Genomic DNA, 18,375 nt, shown 5'->3' with positions numbered 1-18,375 from the left:
TGTGCGTTATTAAGGTCATATCAGAAGATATTAAAGAACTGCAGGCGCACTTTAAGGGGCCCCTTGGGGGAGGGGTTGGAAGGAGGAAGTGTGGAAGTATCTGGAGGACTTTTATCACAGCAGGAGCTAGTGACGGGCGTAGCGGGTGGTGGGGACAGACAGCGACCTAAGAAGGGGACGCACACAGAACTCCCAGTTTGGGACTCCGATAATGTTGATTCCCAACTTCGTCATGAATTTGCTGGGTGGCTGACACCCTCAAGATAAGAAAATAAGGGAGCAACAGAGAGAGAGAAAAAAAAACCAAAAAGTTTCTAGAGAGAGGCAGAGACCAACACTCAGACGGGCTGGGCCCAGGGCCCGGGGTGTGCCCTGCAGCTGGGGGGCGGGGTTGGATATTCCTGGAGTCGAGGAGCCGTCTCCGGACAGGATGTGAGAGAGGAACTGGGGTCTCTAGTCACGGGAGCCAGCTGGGGCCGCAGGAGGGAAGGGATCGTGGCTGCCGTGAGCAGAGCTGGGGCCCAAGACCGAGGGTGGAGAGGGCCGGGCGCCCGGACTCCAGGGTCTCAGGGAGGAGGGAGCCGGGGATCTGGACTTTGGGGTTTGAGGGAGGAGGGGCGCGGAGAGGGGGGCCGGGACCCGCGGGTCTGAGGGAGGAGGAGGAGGCGGGGCCGAACTCCGAGCGAGGACTCTCAGCCTATCCAGGCTCTGTAACTAATTAACCAGCTCGGATCCAATTAAGGGGTGAAAGTTCATCGAGGAGGAGGGCCTTGTGGCCCTCCTGGCCCTTGTGATGATGTTGTCATCCTCCGGGATCGAACCCCTCCACCCGCAGTCGCAGGCGCGCGGGGTGGCCGAGGGGAGCCGAGCGGGAGCTGGGGGAGGGAGGGAGGGGCGGGGTGGGGGTCCGGAGGAGTCACGCGCCCCCTCCCGCCCCAGGTCTCCCATTGAGGATGCGGGTCCGCCGGCCTCAGCCCTGGGGGCTCGGTCTGCTGCTCGTCCTCCTGCCTGGGACGTTGAGTGCAGGTGAGGGGGCTCCGGGGGGCGCCGGGGCTGCCGCGGACGAGGGAGGTGGCGCCCGCCGGGAAAAGAGCAAAGGAAACGAAATCTGAGGTCCCACTCGAGCCAGGCACTTCCTTCTTTGCCTCATTTGACTTCGTTTCTCACGATCTCCTCCCTCTGGCGGTGTGTCTGGGAAACACCTGTCCCCTTCTTACTGAGTCTCTGTCCCTCTCTCTGGGTCTGGCCCTCCTCTCAGGTTCCGGCCTCTCTATCTGCGGTGGGGTCTTTTCTCTCTCGGGGTGTCTGTCCTGCTCCCATCTAGGTACCCCGGCCCATCTGCTCTCTTCACATGTGTCTCCGGCAGAGAACCATCGCTCCCTCCTGTACCACTTCACGGCCGTGTCCGCCCCCGCCTCGGGGACTCCTGCCTTCTGGGTGTCGGGCTGGCTGGGTCCACAGCAGTACCTGAGCTACAATAACCTGCGGGCTGAGGCTGAGCCCTACGGCGCTTGGGTCTGGGAAAGCCAGGTGTCCTGGTATTGGGAGAAAGAGACCACAGACCTGAGGAACAAGGAGAAGCTCTTCCTCGAAGCTCTCCAAGTTTTAGGGGAAGGAGGTGAGGCTGGAACTCCTGAGTCTGAGGATGGACGGTGCTGGGGCCTGGATCCTGGGTCTGAGGGAGGAGGGGACCAAGGCCCCTGCTCCTGGGCCCTGCTCATCTGTGTTTGGGCATCCCAGGTCCCTACACCCTGCAGGGCCTGTTGGGCTGTGAGTTGGGCCCTGACAATGTCTCGGTGCCTGTGGCCAAGTTTGCCCTGAATGGCGAGGAGTTCATGATGTTTGACCCCAAGATGGGCACCTGGGATGGGGACTGGCCTGAGTCCCAGACCATCAGTATCAAGTGGATGCAGCAGCCCGAGGCAGTCAACAAGGAGAAGACCTTCCTGCTCTACTCCTGCCCCCACCGGCTGCTGGGGCATCTGGAGAGGGGCCGAGGCAACCTGGAGTGGAAGGGTGAGCAACCCCGCCGAGAGTCCTGACGCCCACGGACCCCTTCATCCCCAAGGCCCTGCCCAAGGCCTCATCTTCTTCCCCAGCCTCTCCTCCCCAGCCTCCAGGCTTCCAGTCTACCCCGCTTTCCTGCAATCATGTCCCAGAGGGTCTTTCTCCACCCCAAGCTGCCCCTGCCCCTCTCCTGCACGTGGCCCTCCTGTGGCTCCTAGAGCCCTTGGGACACAGCTCAGGCCCCTCAGCCGGGCATTGAGACGCCACGTGGCATGGCCTCTGTCCCTCTCCTCAAACTCACATTTCTCCATCTGCTCCATTTGGCCAGACAGAATCACCCGGAGCCCCTTCAGCTCACACCAGGCCTCCCATTTCTTCACCTTTGCCAGTTGCACTGGTGCCAGATGCCACCGGTGTCAGGTTCCACTCTGGCCCATGAGGCTTTCACTTGCCTCTTTTGGACACCCACAAGATCTTGTGTGACCTTTGTTACACACAGCGTATGTCACTCTGAGCTATAATTACACACACAGCTGGGGAACTTAAGGGCTGTAGTTACAGCTGTCTTGTCCTCAGCCTCCCCCACAGTGCAATTCCTACTTCCATCTCGGCCCTCAACATAGACAGTCCTCCACCTAGCAGCCAGAAGAATGTTTTAAAAACATAAATGAACTCCCATCCCACCAGTGCTTAAAACTGTCCCATAGATCCCCACTAGTCTTAGACTAAAATCCAGACTCTTTTCCAAGGCCTGCAAGCTCCTCATGGTCTGGCTGCCTTCCACCACTGTAATTTCACAACACCCCCAACGACAGTGGCCTTCTCCCTTTCCTCCAATATGTCAGGTTCTTTCCTTCCTCAGGGCCTTTGCATCTGCTGTTCGCTCTGCTTTTGATTCTCTTCCTTGGAATCCAACCATGACTGGGTCCTTCTCATGCTTGAGGTTTGCCCTTGGATGTCAGCTCTTCAGCAGGGCCCTCCCTGACCACGCTGGCTAGGACGTGCCATCCCACCCCCGTTATTATCTCTCATGCCACTGTTTTGTCCATTCATTCGTTATAGCATCTTTCTTTTTGTTTGTTTTGTTTTGTTTTGCTTTTTATTGAGGTGTGACTTACTTACCTAAAGTACATGGCTCAGTTAATTTTTTAACTTAAAAAAAAAACACATTTATTTATTTATTTGGCTGTGCTGGGTCTTAGTTGCGGCACGAGGGATCTTTAGTTGCGGCATGCGGGATCTAGTTCCCTGACCAGGGATCGAACCCGGGTCTCCTGCATTGGGAGCATGGAGTCTTCACCACTGGACCACCAGGGAAGTCCCCTCAATTAATTAATTTTTTATTTTGGCCATGCTGCACGGCCTGTGGGATCCTATTTCCCCAACCAGGTATCGAACCTGTGCTGTACGGCAAAGGAAGTCCCTCTCTTCCTTCCTTTCTTTTTTTTTTTGGTCTCTCTCTTCTAGTCCACTGATTATTGGACTGAAATTCAGCCAATACCTCACTCTCTTGATTAATGTAGCTTTATAGAAAGTTTTGATATCTAGCAGTTAAGTTCTTCAGTTTTATTGCCTTGATTGTGCCATGTCATTTGCATCTCTATATACATTTCTGCTTGTCAATTTCTGCCAAAAATTCTGTTGGGATTTCAATAGTGATTGAATTGTATCTATAGATTAGTTTGGGGAGAATTGACACCTTAACCATATTAAGTTTTCGAATCCATGAATACAGTATATCCCTGTACTTGTTTAGATATCCTTTAATTTCTCTCAGTAATATTTTGTAGTTTTCAGTGTAGAGGTCTTACACCCCTTTGGTTAGATTTTTTTCCCTAAGTATTAGACATTTTTTGATGCTTCTGTAAATGGTAATTCTAAAAATTTCATTTTCTTATAGTTTGTAGTTTATAGAAATACTATTGATTTATAGAAATACTATTGAGTTTTATATATTTTCCTTGTATTCAGAAACTTTGCTGAATTCACTTACTGCTATTAATTTTTCCTAGATTCTTTTGGATCATGTCATATTCGACATGTTTTATTTATTTTCTTTTCTAGTTTTAGTAACTTTTATTTATTTTCCTTATCTTAGGATCCCCAGTACAATGTTGAATAGAGTGGTGATAATGAACATCTTGTAGTCTCAAACTCACAGGGAAAGCATTCAGCGTTTTACTATTAAGTATTATGTTATAGATTTTTATGTTATGCCCTTTGATGAATTAAGGAAGTTTCCTCCAACTCCTAGTTTGCTAAGAGGTTTTTTTTTCTTTCAATTTAAAAAAATATATAAATTTATTTCTTTATTTGTTTTTATTTTTGGCTGTGTTGGGTCTTCGTTGCTGTGCGCGGGCTTTCTCTAGTTGCGGTGAGTGGAGGCTACTCTTCGTTGTGGTGCGTGGGCTTCTCATTGCGGTGGCTTCTCGTTGCAGAGCATGGCCTCTAGGCACGTAGGCTTCAGTAGCTGTGGCTCACGGGCTCTAGAGCACAGGCTCAGGAGTTGTGGCGCAAGGGCTCAGTTGCTCCGTGGCATGTGGCATCTTCCCGGGCCAGGGATCGAACCCGTGTCACCTGCATTGGCAGGCGGATTCTTAACCACTGTGCCATCAGGGAAGCCCTCAATATTTTTTTCTTTAATAGATCTTTATTGGAGTGTAATTGCTTCACAATACTGTGTTAGTTCCTGTTGCACAACAAAGCGGATCAGCCATATGCATACACATGTCCCCACATCCCCTCCCTCTTGAGCCTCCCTCCATCCTTCCTATCCCACCCCTCTAGGTCATCGCAAAGCACTGAGCTGAGCCGATCTCCCTGTGCTATGCTGCTGATTCCCACCAGCCAACTATTTTACATTCGGTAGTGTATATATGTCATGTTACTCTCACTTTGCCCCAGTTTGCCCCTCCCACCCCAAGTCCTCAAGTTCATTCTCTATGTCTACCTCTTTATTCCTGCCCTGCAATTAGGTTCATCACTACCATTTTTTTTTTTTTTAGATTCCATATATATGTGTTAGCATACGGTATTTGTTTTTCTCTTTCTGACTTACTTCACTCTGTATGACAGACTCTAGGTCCATCCGCCTCACTACAAATAACTCGATTTCGTTTCTTTCTATGGCTGAGTAATATTCCATTGTATACGTGTGCCACATCTTCTTTATCCATTCATCTGTCGATGGACATTTAGGTTGGTTCCATGTCCTGGCTATTGTAAGTAGTGCTGCAATGAACATTGTGGTACATTGTCTCTTTTTGAATTATGGTTTTTTCGGGGTATATGCTCAGTAGTGGGATTGCTGGGTCGTATGGTAGTTCTATTTTCAGTGTTTTAAGGAGCCTCCCTACTGTTTTCCATAGTGGTTGTATCAATTTACATTCCCACCAACAGTACAGGAGGGTTCCCTTTTCACCACACCCTTTCCAGCATTTATTGTTTCCAGATTTTTTAATAATGGCCATTCTGACTGGGCGTGAGGTGATACCTCACTGTGGTTTTGATTTGCATTTCTCTAATCATTAGTGATGTTGAGCATCTTTTCATGTGCCTCTTGGCCATCTATATGTCTTCCTTGGTGAAATGTCTATTTAGGTCTTCTGCCCATTTTCTAAGAGTTTTTTTGTTTTCTTTTTTTATTTTGAATGGTGCTGAATTTTATCAAGTGACCATTTGCTTTGTCGCTTTTTTTTTTTTTTTTAAACATCTTTATTGGGGTATAATTGCTTTACAATGGTGTGTTAGTTTCTGCTTTATAACAAAGTGAATCAGCTATACATATACATATGTTCCCATATGTCTTCCCTCTTGCGTCTCCCTCCCTCCCACTCTCCCCATCCCACCCCTCCAGGCTGTCACAAAGCCCCGAGCTAATATCCTTGTGCCTTGCGGCTGCTTCCCCCCAGCTATCTACCTTACTACGTTTGTTAGTGTGTATATGTCCATGACTCTCTGCTTTGTCGCTTTTATTCTAACGTAGTGAGTTATATTAGCTGACTTTCAAATGTTAAACCAACCTTGAATTCCTGGAATAAACTTCACTTGATCATAATGTGTTATCCTTTATATAAGTTGCTTGATTCTATTTTCTAATATTTTTAAAGACTTTGAGTGTATTTACATGAGTGATATTGGCCTTAAATTCCCTTTCTTGTTATGTCCTTGTGAGATTTTGTTATTAAGGTACATTGGCTTCATAAAATGTGCTGGGAATGGTTTCTTCTTTTTCTGTTCCCTGGAAAAATTTGTGTAAGAGTGGTATATTTCCGGCTTCCCTGGTGACGCAGCGGTTGAGAGTCCGCCTGCCAATGCAGGGGACACGGGTTCGCGCCCCAGTCCGGGAAGATCCCACATGCCACAGAGCGGCTAGGCCCGTAAGCCATGGCCGCTGAGCCTGCGCGTCCGGAGGCTGTGCTCCGCAACGGGAGAGGCCACAACAGTGAGAGGCCCGCGACCGAAAAAAAAAAAAAAAAAAAAAGTGGTATATTTCTTCCTTAGTTGTTTTGTATAGTTCATGAATTATGTCATCCAGACCTGGATTTTTTTTTTAAAGAAGGTTGTTCTACTTATTTATTTATTTTTAAAATATTTATTTTATTTATTTATTTGGTTGCGCTGGGTCTTAGTTGGGAAGAACTCTTGGTTGTGGCATACATATGGGATCGATTTCCCTGACCAGGGATCAAACCCGGGCCCCCTGCATTGGGAGCACAGAGTCTTAACCACTGTGCCACCAGGGAAGGCCTTGGACCTGGAATTTTATTTGTAGAAAAGTTTTAAATTATTGATTAAAATTTTTAAATAGTTACAGGATTACTATTCAATTGTAAAACTTCTTTTTGTGTCAGTTTGAGAAGGTTGTGTTTCTCAGGAATTTGTCCAGGTCATTTAAATTTCAAATGCGCTGGCATGAAATTTTTTTGGTTTTTTTTTTTTGCGGTACGCGGGCCTCTCACTGTTGTGGCCTCTCCCGCTGTAGAGCAAGGCTCTGGACGCGCGTGGCTTACGGGCCCAGCCGCTCCACAGCATGTGGGATCCTCCCGGACCGGGGCACGAACCCGTGTCCCCTGCATCGGCAGACAGACTCTCAACCACTGCGCCACCAGGGAAGCCCATGAAATTTTTCATATCCTCTTACTATCTTTTCTTTTCTTTTTTTTTTTTTTTGGCTGTGTTGGGTTTTCGTTGCTGCACACGGGTTTCTCCTGTTGTAGCAAGCGACGGCTACTCTTCGTTGTGGTGCGCGGGTTTCTCATTGCGGTGGCTCCTCTTGTTGCAGAGCATGGGCTCTAGGTGCGTGGGCTTCAGTAGTGGCAACACGCGGGCTCAGTAGTTGAGGCACACGGGCCCAAGAGCAGGCAGGCTCAGTAGTTGTGGCACATGGGTTTAGCTGCTCCGTGATATGCAGGATCTTCCCGGACCAGGGATCAAACCCATGTCCCGTGCATTGGCAGGTGGATTCTTAACCACTGCGCCACCAGGGAAGTCCCTCTCTTACTATCTTTTTTTTTTTTTTTTTTTTTTTTTACTATCTTTTGAATGACTGTTGGGTCTGTCTTATTTTCCCTCATCACACTTTCATAAACTCTTTCCATTTTATTTACATGTACACAAATATTCATCTCTCTCCCCTCATTAGAACACAAGCTCCATGAGTACAGGGACTTTTGTCTCTCTTGTTCACTGCTGTATCCCCAGTGCCTAGAAGAGTGCCGGGCACATCACATGGTAGATGCTCAGTATGTGTCATTGTAGGAAGGACTGGGTGAGAGATGGATACCCTCATGGTGGACAGGTTGGGTCTCTGTACCCCTGGGAAGGCCCTTCCCCCTTTACCATTATATTCTCTAGGCTCAGGAAGTCACAGGTCACGTGGTGGGGCCTCCTGGATAGAGTGGAAGGAATGGAGTCCTCTCTATGTCCCTCTCCAACCCTGGGCCTGGCCTTGGGGGTTCATGGGCCTGGAACTTAGGCCTGTCTGCCTCTTTGTCTGCAGAGCCACCCTCCATGCGCCTGAAGGCCCGACCAGGCAGCCCTGGCTTTTCTGTGCTCACCTGCAGCGCCTTCTCCTTCTACCCACCCGAGCTGCAGCTGCGATTCTTACGGAATGGGATGGCAGCTGGCTCTGGTGAGGGTGACATTGGCCCCAACGGCGATGGCTCCTTCCACGCCTGGTCATCACTGACAGTCAACAGTGGCGACGAGCACCACTACTGCTGCGTGGTGCAGCATGCAGGGCTGGCCCAGCCCCTCACTGTGGAGCTGGGTGAGGTCCCGCTGAGGGTGATGCTTCCTGCTTCTGGTTGCCTTTTCTCCCTCTACTGCAGCAGTCCTTCCTGAGTCTGACCACCTTCCACTCCGCCGCTGCTAGTTCTTCTTGCGTCTGACTGTTTTCTGCCCCACCACTGCCAGTTCTTCCAAAGCCTGACAGCCTTTTGTCCTGTGTTGCTTGCCTCCCCAAGTCTGAGTGCCTTTCATCCTGCTGCTGCTGGCCTCATTGAGTCGGGCCACCCATTAACCACTATGGAAAGTCCTCCCTAAGTCTGACCACCTTCCGTCCTGCTGCTGCTGGCCTCATTGAGTCGGGCCACCCATTAACCACTATGGAAAGTCCTCCCTAAGTCTGACCACCTTCCGTCCTGCTGCTGCTAGTGTTCGTGGAGTCTGACCATTCGTTGTCTGCTGCTGCCAATCCTCTATGAGTCTGATGTTCTACTGCTCTGTGCCCACCCCTCCTCTCCAATTTGGAACACCACCCACCCTGCTGCTACACATCTCTTGACCAGAGTGACTGAGACCCCTCTTGCTATGGCTGGTTCTTACATACAACCTGGGGGCTTTCTAGACCTAGAACATCATGTGAGTGGCCTTTCCACTCCCCCAAAACTTGGTGCTGGAATCTCTGAGCTTGGGAGGGACTGAGAACCCCCAGTCCCCCGTCCTGACTCAGATGTGCTGGAGGGTCCATTAAACATATCACAACATTCTCTGGCTGCAGAGTCACCAGCCAAGTCCTCGGTGCCAGTGGTTGGAATCGTCATCGGCTTCTTACTGCTCATGACAGTGGCTGCAGGAGGAGCTCTTCTGTGGAGGAGGACGAGGAAGGGGCTGCCAGGTGTGGGACAGGGAGAGGGAAGTGCCTCAGAGAGAGGGACAGAGATCCCCCAAAACGAGGGAGACACATTCCTGGGGGGACAGAGGTCTAGACAGAGAGGGACAGAGACCCAGAGAGTGGTGGGGACAGAAAACTGGAGGGGTGAAACAGAGACTCAGAGCGTATAGAAACCCACAGGGTAGGACAGAGACTGAGAAACACACACACACACACACACACACACACACACACACACACACGTGGGGGAGGGGAAGTCAGAGACCCAGAGGATTTCAAAGATTCTAATGATCTCTCCCCCTTCCCTCTTTCCTCAGCCCCTTGGATCTCTTTCCGTGGGGATGATGTAGGGGCCCTCCTACCCACTCCTGGCCTGTCCAAGGAAGCTGAATCTTAGGATATAAATGCATTCGCAGCGACTGCAGATCGTCCCCCATCCTGGCTGCTACCAGCTAATGTAGTCAGGTCCTTTTCATGCTGTGAGACCTCCCGGAATCCTGGTATTTCTGAGCCTCCAGAAGGAGCCCGATGTCCGCCCTCTGGATTTCTCCTTCTGTGGCCTGCCTCAGTTTCCCCTCCTGATATATATGGCTCTCTTCCACCTCCACATATAACATGGGTTTGGGCCCGAATCATTGTGTTCTCATCGTTTCAACTTTTTAGGAAATTGTGGGAGGAATAAATGGTGTAAGCCTTGGGCTTCAAATCTCTCCTGAGGCTAATTTGTTGCTATAGTGGAATCTACCAATTTTATATACCAAGTCATATATTTTTAATAAATTTCACAAATATTTACTGGATGTTTGTGCCCGGCATTTTGAGGAATTCTTGGCTGGAGTCTGACCTGACTCCTTGGAGGAACGGAAGAGTTATTCCCTCCTTGAGGGAAAGGAAAGCCTCCTCAGGCTTCTTGCTTCCCTTCCTTCCTAAAACTTGCGGACAAAGGGGAAGATAAAACTACACCTCCCGTGAGGCTTTGGAGCTAGAACAACTGCAGGTGGTCGGGGACGGCGCCCCGACGCCTGCTGGGAGTTGTAGTTCCCCTGGCCGTGTCACTCCGGTGTTGCCCACCCCGCCTGCCCTGGGAAGGGGCGGGGCGAACCTCAAGGGGCTGCGCTTTCCTTTGTGGACGTGGCGAGGGGTGCCCTTGGCCCGCCCAGCTCTCATCGGCCCCGCCCCATGAGGCCCTCAAGAGCACTCATTGGTAGGAGGGCGGGCCTCTGCGCTGCAGGAGGCGGGGCCTGGCTGGAGAGCAGCCAAATTGGGCATCTTTTTGGAGAACTCGGAGTGGAATTTAGACAGCGAAGTGAAGCTGCCTGACCGGGTAAAGGGAGGCGGGGGCGGCTGCCCTGCCCAGCGAGGACGGTTCGGGTCCACTTGGGTGGAGGATTGGGGACCAAGCTGAAAGCGATGCCCGGGGGCCTGCATGATTTCTTTCTGGCCACGACCCCGCCCTGAACTACGCTTGGGAATTGCGCCATGTCTCCCGCTTGAATCCTCCCCACTTGCGGCTCTGGTACGCCTCTGGGACTTCCTCAGAGGATTCGGTCCCCACATCTGGCTTAACCTCAGAGAACCCCGCCTTCCTTCTCCCCTTCCTGTCCCTTCTTGAGCTCAAAACTTTGCAGCCAGCTACCAACTCTCTGTCCTGTCCTAGGCTCCCCCATCCCCATCCTCCTGTCCCGTCTCTGTCCTGTTCTCTGTGACCCCTGACTCCTAGCCTCCCCACTCCTCAGGGACTGATGATGTGGCGACCGTCACTTCTGCTGCTGCTGTTGCTGCTCAGGCGCGGAGCCCAGGGAAAGCCATCCCCTGACGCCGGCCCTCATGGCCAGGGGAGGGTGCACCACGCGGCCCCCCTGAGCGAGGCCACTCATGATGACGCTCACGGGAACTTCCAATATGATCATGAGGCTTTTCTGGGACGAGAAGTGGCCAAGGAATTCGACCAACTCACCCCAGAGGAAAGCCAAGCCCGTCTGGGGTAGGAGAGAGATGGAGGGGGAGGAGGATTCAGGGTTGTAATTTTAAAGAGGGAGGAGGTCAGGGGAGGCCTCGATGAGAGGGTAATATATGAGACACGTGGCTGTATGGGGGAATAGCATTCCAGGCAGAGGGAACTGTAAGTGCAAAGGCCCTGAAGCAGAATCGGGCCTGATGTGCCTGATGTGTCTGCAGAACAGTGAGACCTATGTGACTGGAACCTAGTGAGTGGAGGGAGAGAGTAGAAGGTAGTGGCAGAGAGAACAAAGGGGTCAGGTTGTGCAGGGCCTTTGGGGCCACAGTGAAGTTTTAAGCTTTTCTCTGAGTGAGATAAGGGCTATGGGATGGCTCTGAGCAGAAAGAGGACGTGAGCTGACTTAGGCTTTAACAGGATCCCTCTGGTTGCCATGCAGGGCACAGACTATAGTGAGCAAGAAGCAGGGAGCCCAGTGAGGAAGTGACTGCAGTCTTCCAGGTGGGAGAAAAGAGACTAGGGTCACCAGATTCAGGGTGGAGATAGCGGTGGTGGCCAGGTCTGCTGGCTGGGATATTGTGCATGGATGGGGTTGGGTGTAGAAAGGACGGGGGAGGAAAGGCAGTGATAGACTTACACATAATACAATGCCTGGAGCTGTTCAAAGTGCTTTACGAGACTTAAGTCGTTTAATCCCCACACGGTTTACGAGGTATGTTCTGTTATTTATCCCCATTTTACAGAGGGGGAAACTAAGGCACAGACAGGGTAAGTGACTTGCCCACGGTCACACAGCCAGCAAGAAGAGGTGGCAGGATTTGAACCTAAATGTCTGGCTCTAGAGCCCAAACTCTGAACCACAGCTGGAACCTCAGGGTAGCCAGACCCCTACTAAACAGAGCAGAGACAGCCTAGCGCGGGAGGAAGGGATCAGCGACCTGGGCAGGGTCATCTCGAATTCAGTTCTGGGGACTGGTTTGCGGGGGCTTCGGGACGGTGACAGGAAGAAGGGCTCCATGTGGGCTGTGTTAGCGCTTGGGCGAGAACACAGACCAATGACGGGGCATTGCCAGGGGAGAGGGATGGGACCTGGGAGCCGAGAGGCGTGGCTCGAGAGACGGGGCATGCGGTGGGGGCCTAAAAGGGCTTGACATGTGACATGGAGGTGTACAGGATCAGGCTGGAGCACGGGGAGGAGCGGGTGGAAGCTGAGCCTGCAGTGTTGGGGCTGATGGTTGGGGGAAAGCCTGATAACGGCTGGGAAAAACTAGAGAAAAGGGGCGAGTCGCAGCATACCTCGGGGCTGCAGGGATACGGGCCTGAAATTGACGCTCGCAGCCCGGGAGGGGGCCGAGCAGAGGCCGGGGCTAGAGGGGCTAGAGGTTCTGAAGACTGGCAGAGCCAGGGGAAGGGGGCGGGGCCTGAGACGGCGAGAGGTCCGGAGAGTCTGTAGCCGTGGCAATCGGAGTTCAGAGTGAGTCTTGGGACAGGGAATCTGCGGGCGAGGGGCACGGTGTGATTCCCTGCCCCCTGCCCCCCTCCCCAGCTCGTTCAAGCTAGAGATGGAGCACGTGCAGGCCAGAGTGGAGAGTGGGACCCTGGATTGTCATAGGTCTTTTCCGCAAGCGAGCGTGTCGTGGACCGCAGCGCCAGCCACAGGCCCGCCGCGTCTCGGAAAGGGCGTTATTGCCTCTGGGAGCGGACCCTGGATTGAGGGGGGCAGAGCCCTGAGGAGGGCGTGGTACCGGGATTGACAGGCGCCTCCCTCCGATTTGCTGGCGACTCAGGGACAACATTTTCAGCCCTATGTGGGGGTGTGTCTCGAGTTCCTGGAAGAAGGCGGGACCCGGGGGTGGGCGGGGCCCGAGACTGACGTGTGCCCCGCCCCGGCTCGCAGGCGCATCGTGGACCGCATGGACCGCGCCGGGGACGGGGACGGCTGGGTGTCGCTGGCCGAGCTCCGCGCGTGGATCGCACACACGCAGCAGCGGCACATACGGGACTCAGTGAGCGCGGCCTGGAACACGTACGACACAGACCGCGACGGGCGTGTGGGTTGGGAGGAGCTGCGCAACGCCACCTACGGCCACTACGAGCCGGGTACGCGAACCGACCCCTGCTCCCCACACACACCATGACCCGGACCTTTTTGACACCTTCATCCTGAGAACGTTAAGCCCGTTAACCAGATCCATGACCTTTGACCTCCGACCCTTGACCAGGGTCTACCCACTTCTAGAACCCCATCACCCTGAAACCCCCAACCCTTTATCTCTGGTTTCTCATTCTGACATCCACTGGGGAACTTCAGATCCTTGACCAGGGACATCTACCTCCCAAGCCCTATCGGCCTGACCTTTGATCTCTGACCTCTCATCCTGAGAGCCCCAAACCGTTTATTCTTCCTCTGCCTCTGGATTCCCTCCTCTCCAACCCCATGCCCCAGTCCTCGGCCCCCCACGGCTCTTATCCACTCCCTCCTGGACCCTCAACCCAGCCTCCCCCTCCAGCCTGTCCCTCACATACACCCAGAGGGATCTTTCCACACTCAGAGCTGACCTTGACCTTCCCCTGCTCACCGCCCCCTATGGCTCCCCAGGGTCCCCAGGAGAGAGTCTTAGCTCCTCAGCCCAGTCTCACCCAACCATCCACCACCGTTTTTCTGCATTTTCTGCCCCAGCCAAATGGATCTTCTGCAGTTTCCCTGAACTCACGGTGCTCTTCAAACCTCTACACTCTGCACATACTGTTCCCTTTGTTGAAAATGTCCTTCCCCTCCTCTGTGTCCAGCAAGCTGAGTCAGTATACTGCACCAGAGCATGACTTCGGGGCCCAGGGGGCCAGTATCAACTCAAAGTCCATCCTTCCTGGCTGCATGACCTTGGGCAAGTTATTTCCTCTCTCTGACAGTCAGCTTTCTCCTTCATAAAGTAAGAATAAATGAAAAAACGGAATTCCCTGGAGGTCCAATGGTTAGGGCTTCGTGCTTTCACTGCCAACCGTGAGGGTTCAATTCCTGGTCGGGGAACTAAGACCCTACATGCCGCTCAGTGCAGCCAAATAAAAAACCCAACAACAACAACAACTACAAAATAACCCCTTTTGCTTGCTTTTTGTGAGAATTAATTGCAATTTTGTAGATAAAGAGCTTAGCACATAATAAGCTCTCACTACAAGGTAGCTACTATTAATTATTATTATTTCGGTGGAGGTCTCCCTGCCCTGACTCCCCAGAGTTAGATTCCTTTGTCTTTTTTTTTTTTTTTTTAATTTTTGGCCACACCCTGCTTCATGTGGAACCTCAGTTCCCAGACCAGGGATTGAACCCGAGTCCCCTGCATGGGAAGGTGGAGTCTTAACCACTGGACCACCAGGGAAGTCTCAGATCCCTTTGTCTTAAAGCACATCCCACCAAGATCCCTCCTTCCCCAGGTGAAGAATTTCACGACGTGGAGGACGCAGAGACCTACAAGAAGATGCTGACTCGGGACGAGCGGCGTTTCCGGGTGGCTGACCAGGATGGGGACTCAATGGCCACTCGGGAAGAGCTGACGGCCTTTTTGCATCCTGAGGAGTTCCCTCACATGCGGGACATCGTGATTGCTGTGAGTGGGGGCCTGAGGAACGCTGCTTCCCACCTCCCTCCCGGGACCCAGGCTTCTGATGCCAGGACTAGCCTCCCAGCACTTACCTTCGGGGCTCCAGTGCCCACCCTTCAACCCCCCAGTATCTAATCTCTCCTGATCTGGCCTCCCCCTTTCTGTGCTCACATCTGGGGTCCAGGCACCCAGCCTGCCTTCAGAAAACCACATCCCCCAGCAGTGCCTTAGATAGCCCCCATCCTGGCTGAACCCCAGGAAAATCCCAACCCCAGACATTGAGTGTCCACTCTGAGGCCATTCCTGTTGGCCTCCCATCTTCTATTACTTTATATATATATATATATATATATTTTTTTTTTTTTTTTGCCAACTCTGTCTCTATTTTAGAGTGGCAGGATTTTTTTTCTCTTCTCTCTTTTCTTTTTTTTTCCTTTAGACTTTAATTGCTAGAGCCATTTTAGGTTCACAGCAAAATTGAGTGGAAAGTCCACCAGAGATTTCTCCTGTACCCCCTGCCCATGCCAGGTGTAGTTAACTTCTTCCACCCCGTGGGGTTTCAGTACCTATAAGACAGCTCAAAGGACATGGCTCAGAATATTATCTATAGCCCTTGAAGAGGAACTAAAGGGTCCTTGACTATGCTTAATGACTAAACTAATAATATTTTGTCCTGTTTGACTGTTTTCCTTTGTTTCTGCATTTTCTCAGCCCTAATGCCTCTTTCTCCCCAGGAAACCCTGGAGGATCTGGACAAGAACAAAGACGGCTATGTGCAAGTGGACGAGTACATCGGTGAGTGGGGCCTGATTCCCTTCCCAAGGAGGTCTGTCCTCTCCCGAGCATGGGTGGCAGCTGATATATATCAGCCATTAGAGCGAAGGCTCTCTGAAGTGGGGCAGGGTTGCTGCCTGGGTCCATCCATCCACCCAACATTTACTGAGTATCCACTGTGGGCCAGGCCTAAGGAACATTTACTGAGCACATATATTTCCTGGGCCCAACAAATCTTTATCAAACACCCTTTGTGTGCCAGGCTCAGGAAACATTTATTGAGTCCCTTCTGTTTGCCAGACCGCAAAAGCATTTATCAAGCACCTACTGTGTGCCGGGCCAGGAAACATTTATCAAGCACCTACTGCATGTTGGTGGTCGAGGATAGAGCAGAGAATATCACAGAGAAGGTCCATTCCTGGGAAGGTGTGGAGTTTCTACAAAATCAGGGCTCAGGGGCTGTGTTTGGTTGGGATAGGATGTCAGGGAAATTGTCTTGAGCCTGCATTTACACAGCAAATGCTGCATCTCCTGTTATTCAGGATGTCGGGGAGCCCTCAAGACACGCCCCAGTTTCCCATTTGTTCTGCCTCTGTCCCTGTCCTCAGGGGTACAAAGAATTTGGTTGAAGGGAAGGCTATTCAACGTGGAAGTCTTTAAAGTTTGAAAACGTTGCTTTATAGAATGCTTTTATGGAACAAACCCATAGGCAAGACATTTTAATTTAAGCATCATTTATTTTTTTCTGTCTTCAAGGAAGATAGAAGTCTCTCTCTCTCTTTTTGGTCAGAAAGAACTCCAGGGACTTCCCTGGCAGTCCAGTGGTTAGGACTCGGTGCTTTCACTGCCATGGCCACAGGTTCAGTTCCTGGTCGGGGAACTAAGATCTCGCAAGACGCACGACATGGCAAAAAAAAAAAAAAAAAAAAAAAAAGACGTAAGACCATTAAAAAAAAAAAAAAAGGAAGGCTGAAGGCTAAGTGGGTAATTGTGTGTCTGGCACACCTGTTCCATCTTTGAGGACATCCCTCCCTGTGACAGCCCCCTGGGCTGGCCCGGAGTAGAAGAAGGCATTCTGTCCTAATTATGGTGGCTTTGTGTCTGGTATAAAAAGACTTGTCAGGTTGTAATGTCTTCCAAATGTATCTGTGGGCCCTTGGGGTGAAGAGCTTTTCAAACATTTACAAATAATTGCAACAAATGAGAGGCTCCTAGAATCTCCAGGGATGTTCTGGGTGTGGTGAGCTGTTCAAAGTGTAGCTTTAGAGGATCTCCTACTATGGTGCCTACTATGTGCCAGGCACTGCACCACAGTGCACACTCTGTTTCATGCGTGTATCAATCAAATGGATGGATGATTCAGTCAATCAAATGACCAATCAATGAAGCCAATTTCACACGCAGCATAACGATCACCTGCAAGTCGGGTTTGTTATCAATTCCATTTAACAGAAGAGGAAACTGAGGTGAAGGAAAGTGAAGTGGGTGGTCCAAGGTTCCGGGCTCCAGGAGTGTCAGAGCCAGGCTGGGAGGCCCCAGGAACTGCCCCTGATGTCACCCCCTCTCACCCCCAACCCCAGCGGATCTGTACTCGGCAGAGCCCGGGGAGGAGGAGCCAGCCTGGGTGCAGACAGAGCGGGAACAGTTCCGGGACTTCCGAGATCTGAACAAGGACGGGAAGCTGGATGGGAGTGAGGTGGGCCACTGGGTGCTGCCCCCTGCCCAGGACCAGCCGCTGGTGGAGGCCAACCACCTGCTGCACGAGAGTGACACAGACAAGGTGCAGGGGCGCAGGGGGGAGGATGCTGGCCCGGTGGGCAGAAATGACCAAAACGTGGGCCTGGGACTTTGGGGTCCCAATTTGGCTGGAGAAAGAAAGAGGGACAAAGATCGAGGTGGGGAGGGAGAAAAGCAGGAACAGAGACCCAGGGAGAGGGGGACGGAGACCATGGGAGCCATACTTGGCTCCAGGGAGGAGTCTCCCAGGCAGGGCCCCCTGGCGTCCCACTGACCTCTGACCCCCTCTCAGGACGGGCGTCTGAGCAAGGCTGAGATCCTGGGCAACTGGAACATGTTCGTTGGCAGCCAGGCCACCAACTACGGCGAGGACCTGACACGTCACCACGATGAGCTCTGAGCCCCAGCGTGCCCACTGCAGCCTTGTCGCCCCATGGGCTGACCCGCAGAAGGGCCCCAGTAGCCAGGGCCCCCTGTCCGGCCCTGAAGGATGTGGACACAGCCTCCGGTGTCCCCCTGCCCCTGGGCTCTCATGGACCCACCGGGTCAACTTCTCTCCCTGAGACATCGCAGCCCCCCCCCCCAGATCCCCCCAGGGGCTCACAGACCCAAAGTGAGGGACCATCCACTTCTCACTGGCAGAGTCTCCCCACCCAGACCAAGGCCCTCTACGCCAAGCTCAGTCTGTAAGAGCCTCCACTAACCCCCAGCTCCGAATCTGAGCCTCACACCACAGAGACGAGAAACACTCCCCCAGGTGCCCCGAACTTGCCCCCAGCACTTGCCCAAAGGATGCCTCCTCTCTGCCAGGGAAGCAATAAAATCTAGTGCTGGGGCCCCATCTGTGTGTCTCCCTGAGGGGGTAACAGGGGCCTTGGGGGCTGTGGCTGGGAGAGGAACATGCTGGGAGTTGGGGGGCTGTGGGCTGAAGGAGGGGACAAGGCATTTGAAGAGGGAGCTCTGGGGGTTGGGCAGGGTTTGAGGTCGTCCCTGGAAACAAAAAATAAAACTAGAGGGCAGAAGACCTAAATAGACATTTCTCCAAAGAAGACATTCAGTGGCCAACAGGCACATGAAAAGATGCTCAGCATCACTAATTATTGGAGAAATGCAAATCAAAACCACAATGAGGTACCCCCTCATACTACCAGCCAGAATGGCCATCATTAAAAAGTCCACAAATA

The 18,375-nt window shown here is 52.1% G+C and overlaps 2 protein-coding genes and 1 non-coding gene across 4 annotated transcripts; 2 read left to right on the top strand and 1 right to left on the bottom strand.

Moving 5' to 3' along the window:
- The first annotated feature begins 404 nt into the window (after positions 1-404).
- Positions 405-9,920, top strand: FCGRT (Fc gamma receptor and transporter). 2 transcript variants are annotated; one of them, XM_065898465.1, is made up of 7 exons: positions 405-504; positions 940-1,026; positions 1,367-1,618; positions 1,741-2,016; positions 8,009-8,278; positions 9,011-9,127; positions 9,442-9,920. In XM_065898465.1, exons 2-7 carry the CDS (start codon positions 954-956, stop codon positions 9,519-9,521), a joined length of 1,068 nt encoding a protein of 355 aa, XP_065754537.1. In that variant the 5' UTR covers positions 405-504; positions 940-953; the 3' UTR covers positions 9,522-9,920. The 2 variants fall into 2 exon arrangements, with proteins under 2 accessions (XP_065754537.1, XP_065754538.1); XM_065898466.1 differs by lacking the exons at positions 405-504; positions 1,741-2,016 and having other exon boundaries at positions 954-1,026.
- Positions 3,252-3,324, bottom strand: TRNAW-CCA (transfer RNA tryptophan (anticodon CCA)). The gene has a single exon. It is a non-coding gene; the product is annotated as a tRNA-Trp (tRNA).
- A 480-nt stretch (positions 9,921-10,400) lies between the features above and the next one.
- RCN3 (reticulocalbin 3) lies at positions 10,401-18,029 on the top strand. Its single transcript, XM_065898961.1, has 7 exons — positions 10,401-10,448; positions 10,861-11,108; positions 12,979-13,181; positions 14,514-14,686; positions 15,415-15,475; positions 17,035-17,234; positions 17,484-18,029. Exons 2-7 carry the CDS (start codon positions 10,867-10,869, stop codon positions 17,589-17,591), a joined length of 987 nt encoding a protein of 328 aa, XP_065755033.1. The 5' UTR covers positions 10,401-10,448; positions 10,861-10,866; the 3' UTR covers positions 17,592-18,029.
- The last annotated feature ends 346 nt before the right edge of the window (positions 18,030-18,375 follow it).

This window comes from Phocoena phocoena, chromosome 20 (assembly GCF_963924675.1).
Source record: "Phocoena phocoena chromosome 20, mPhoPho1.1, whole genome shotgun sequence".
Lineage (NCBI taxonomy): Eukaryota > Metazoa > Chordata > Mammalia > Artiodactyla > Phocoenidae > Phocoena > Phocoena phocoena.
This window is presented reverse-complemented; position numbering and strand designations above follow the sequence as displayed.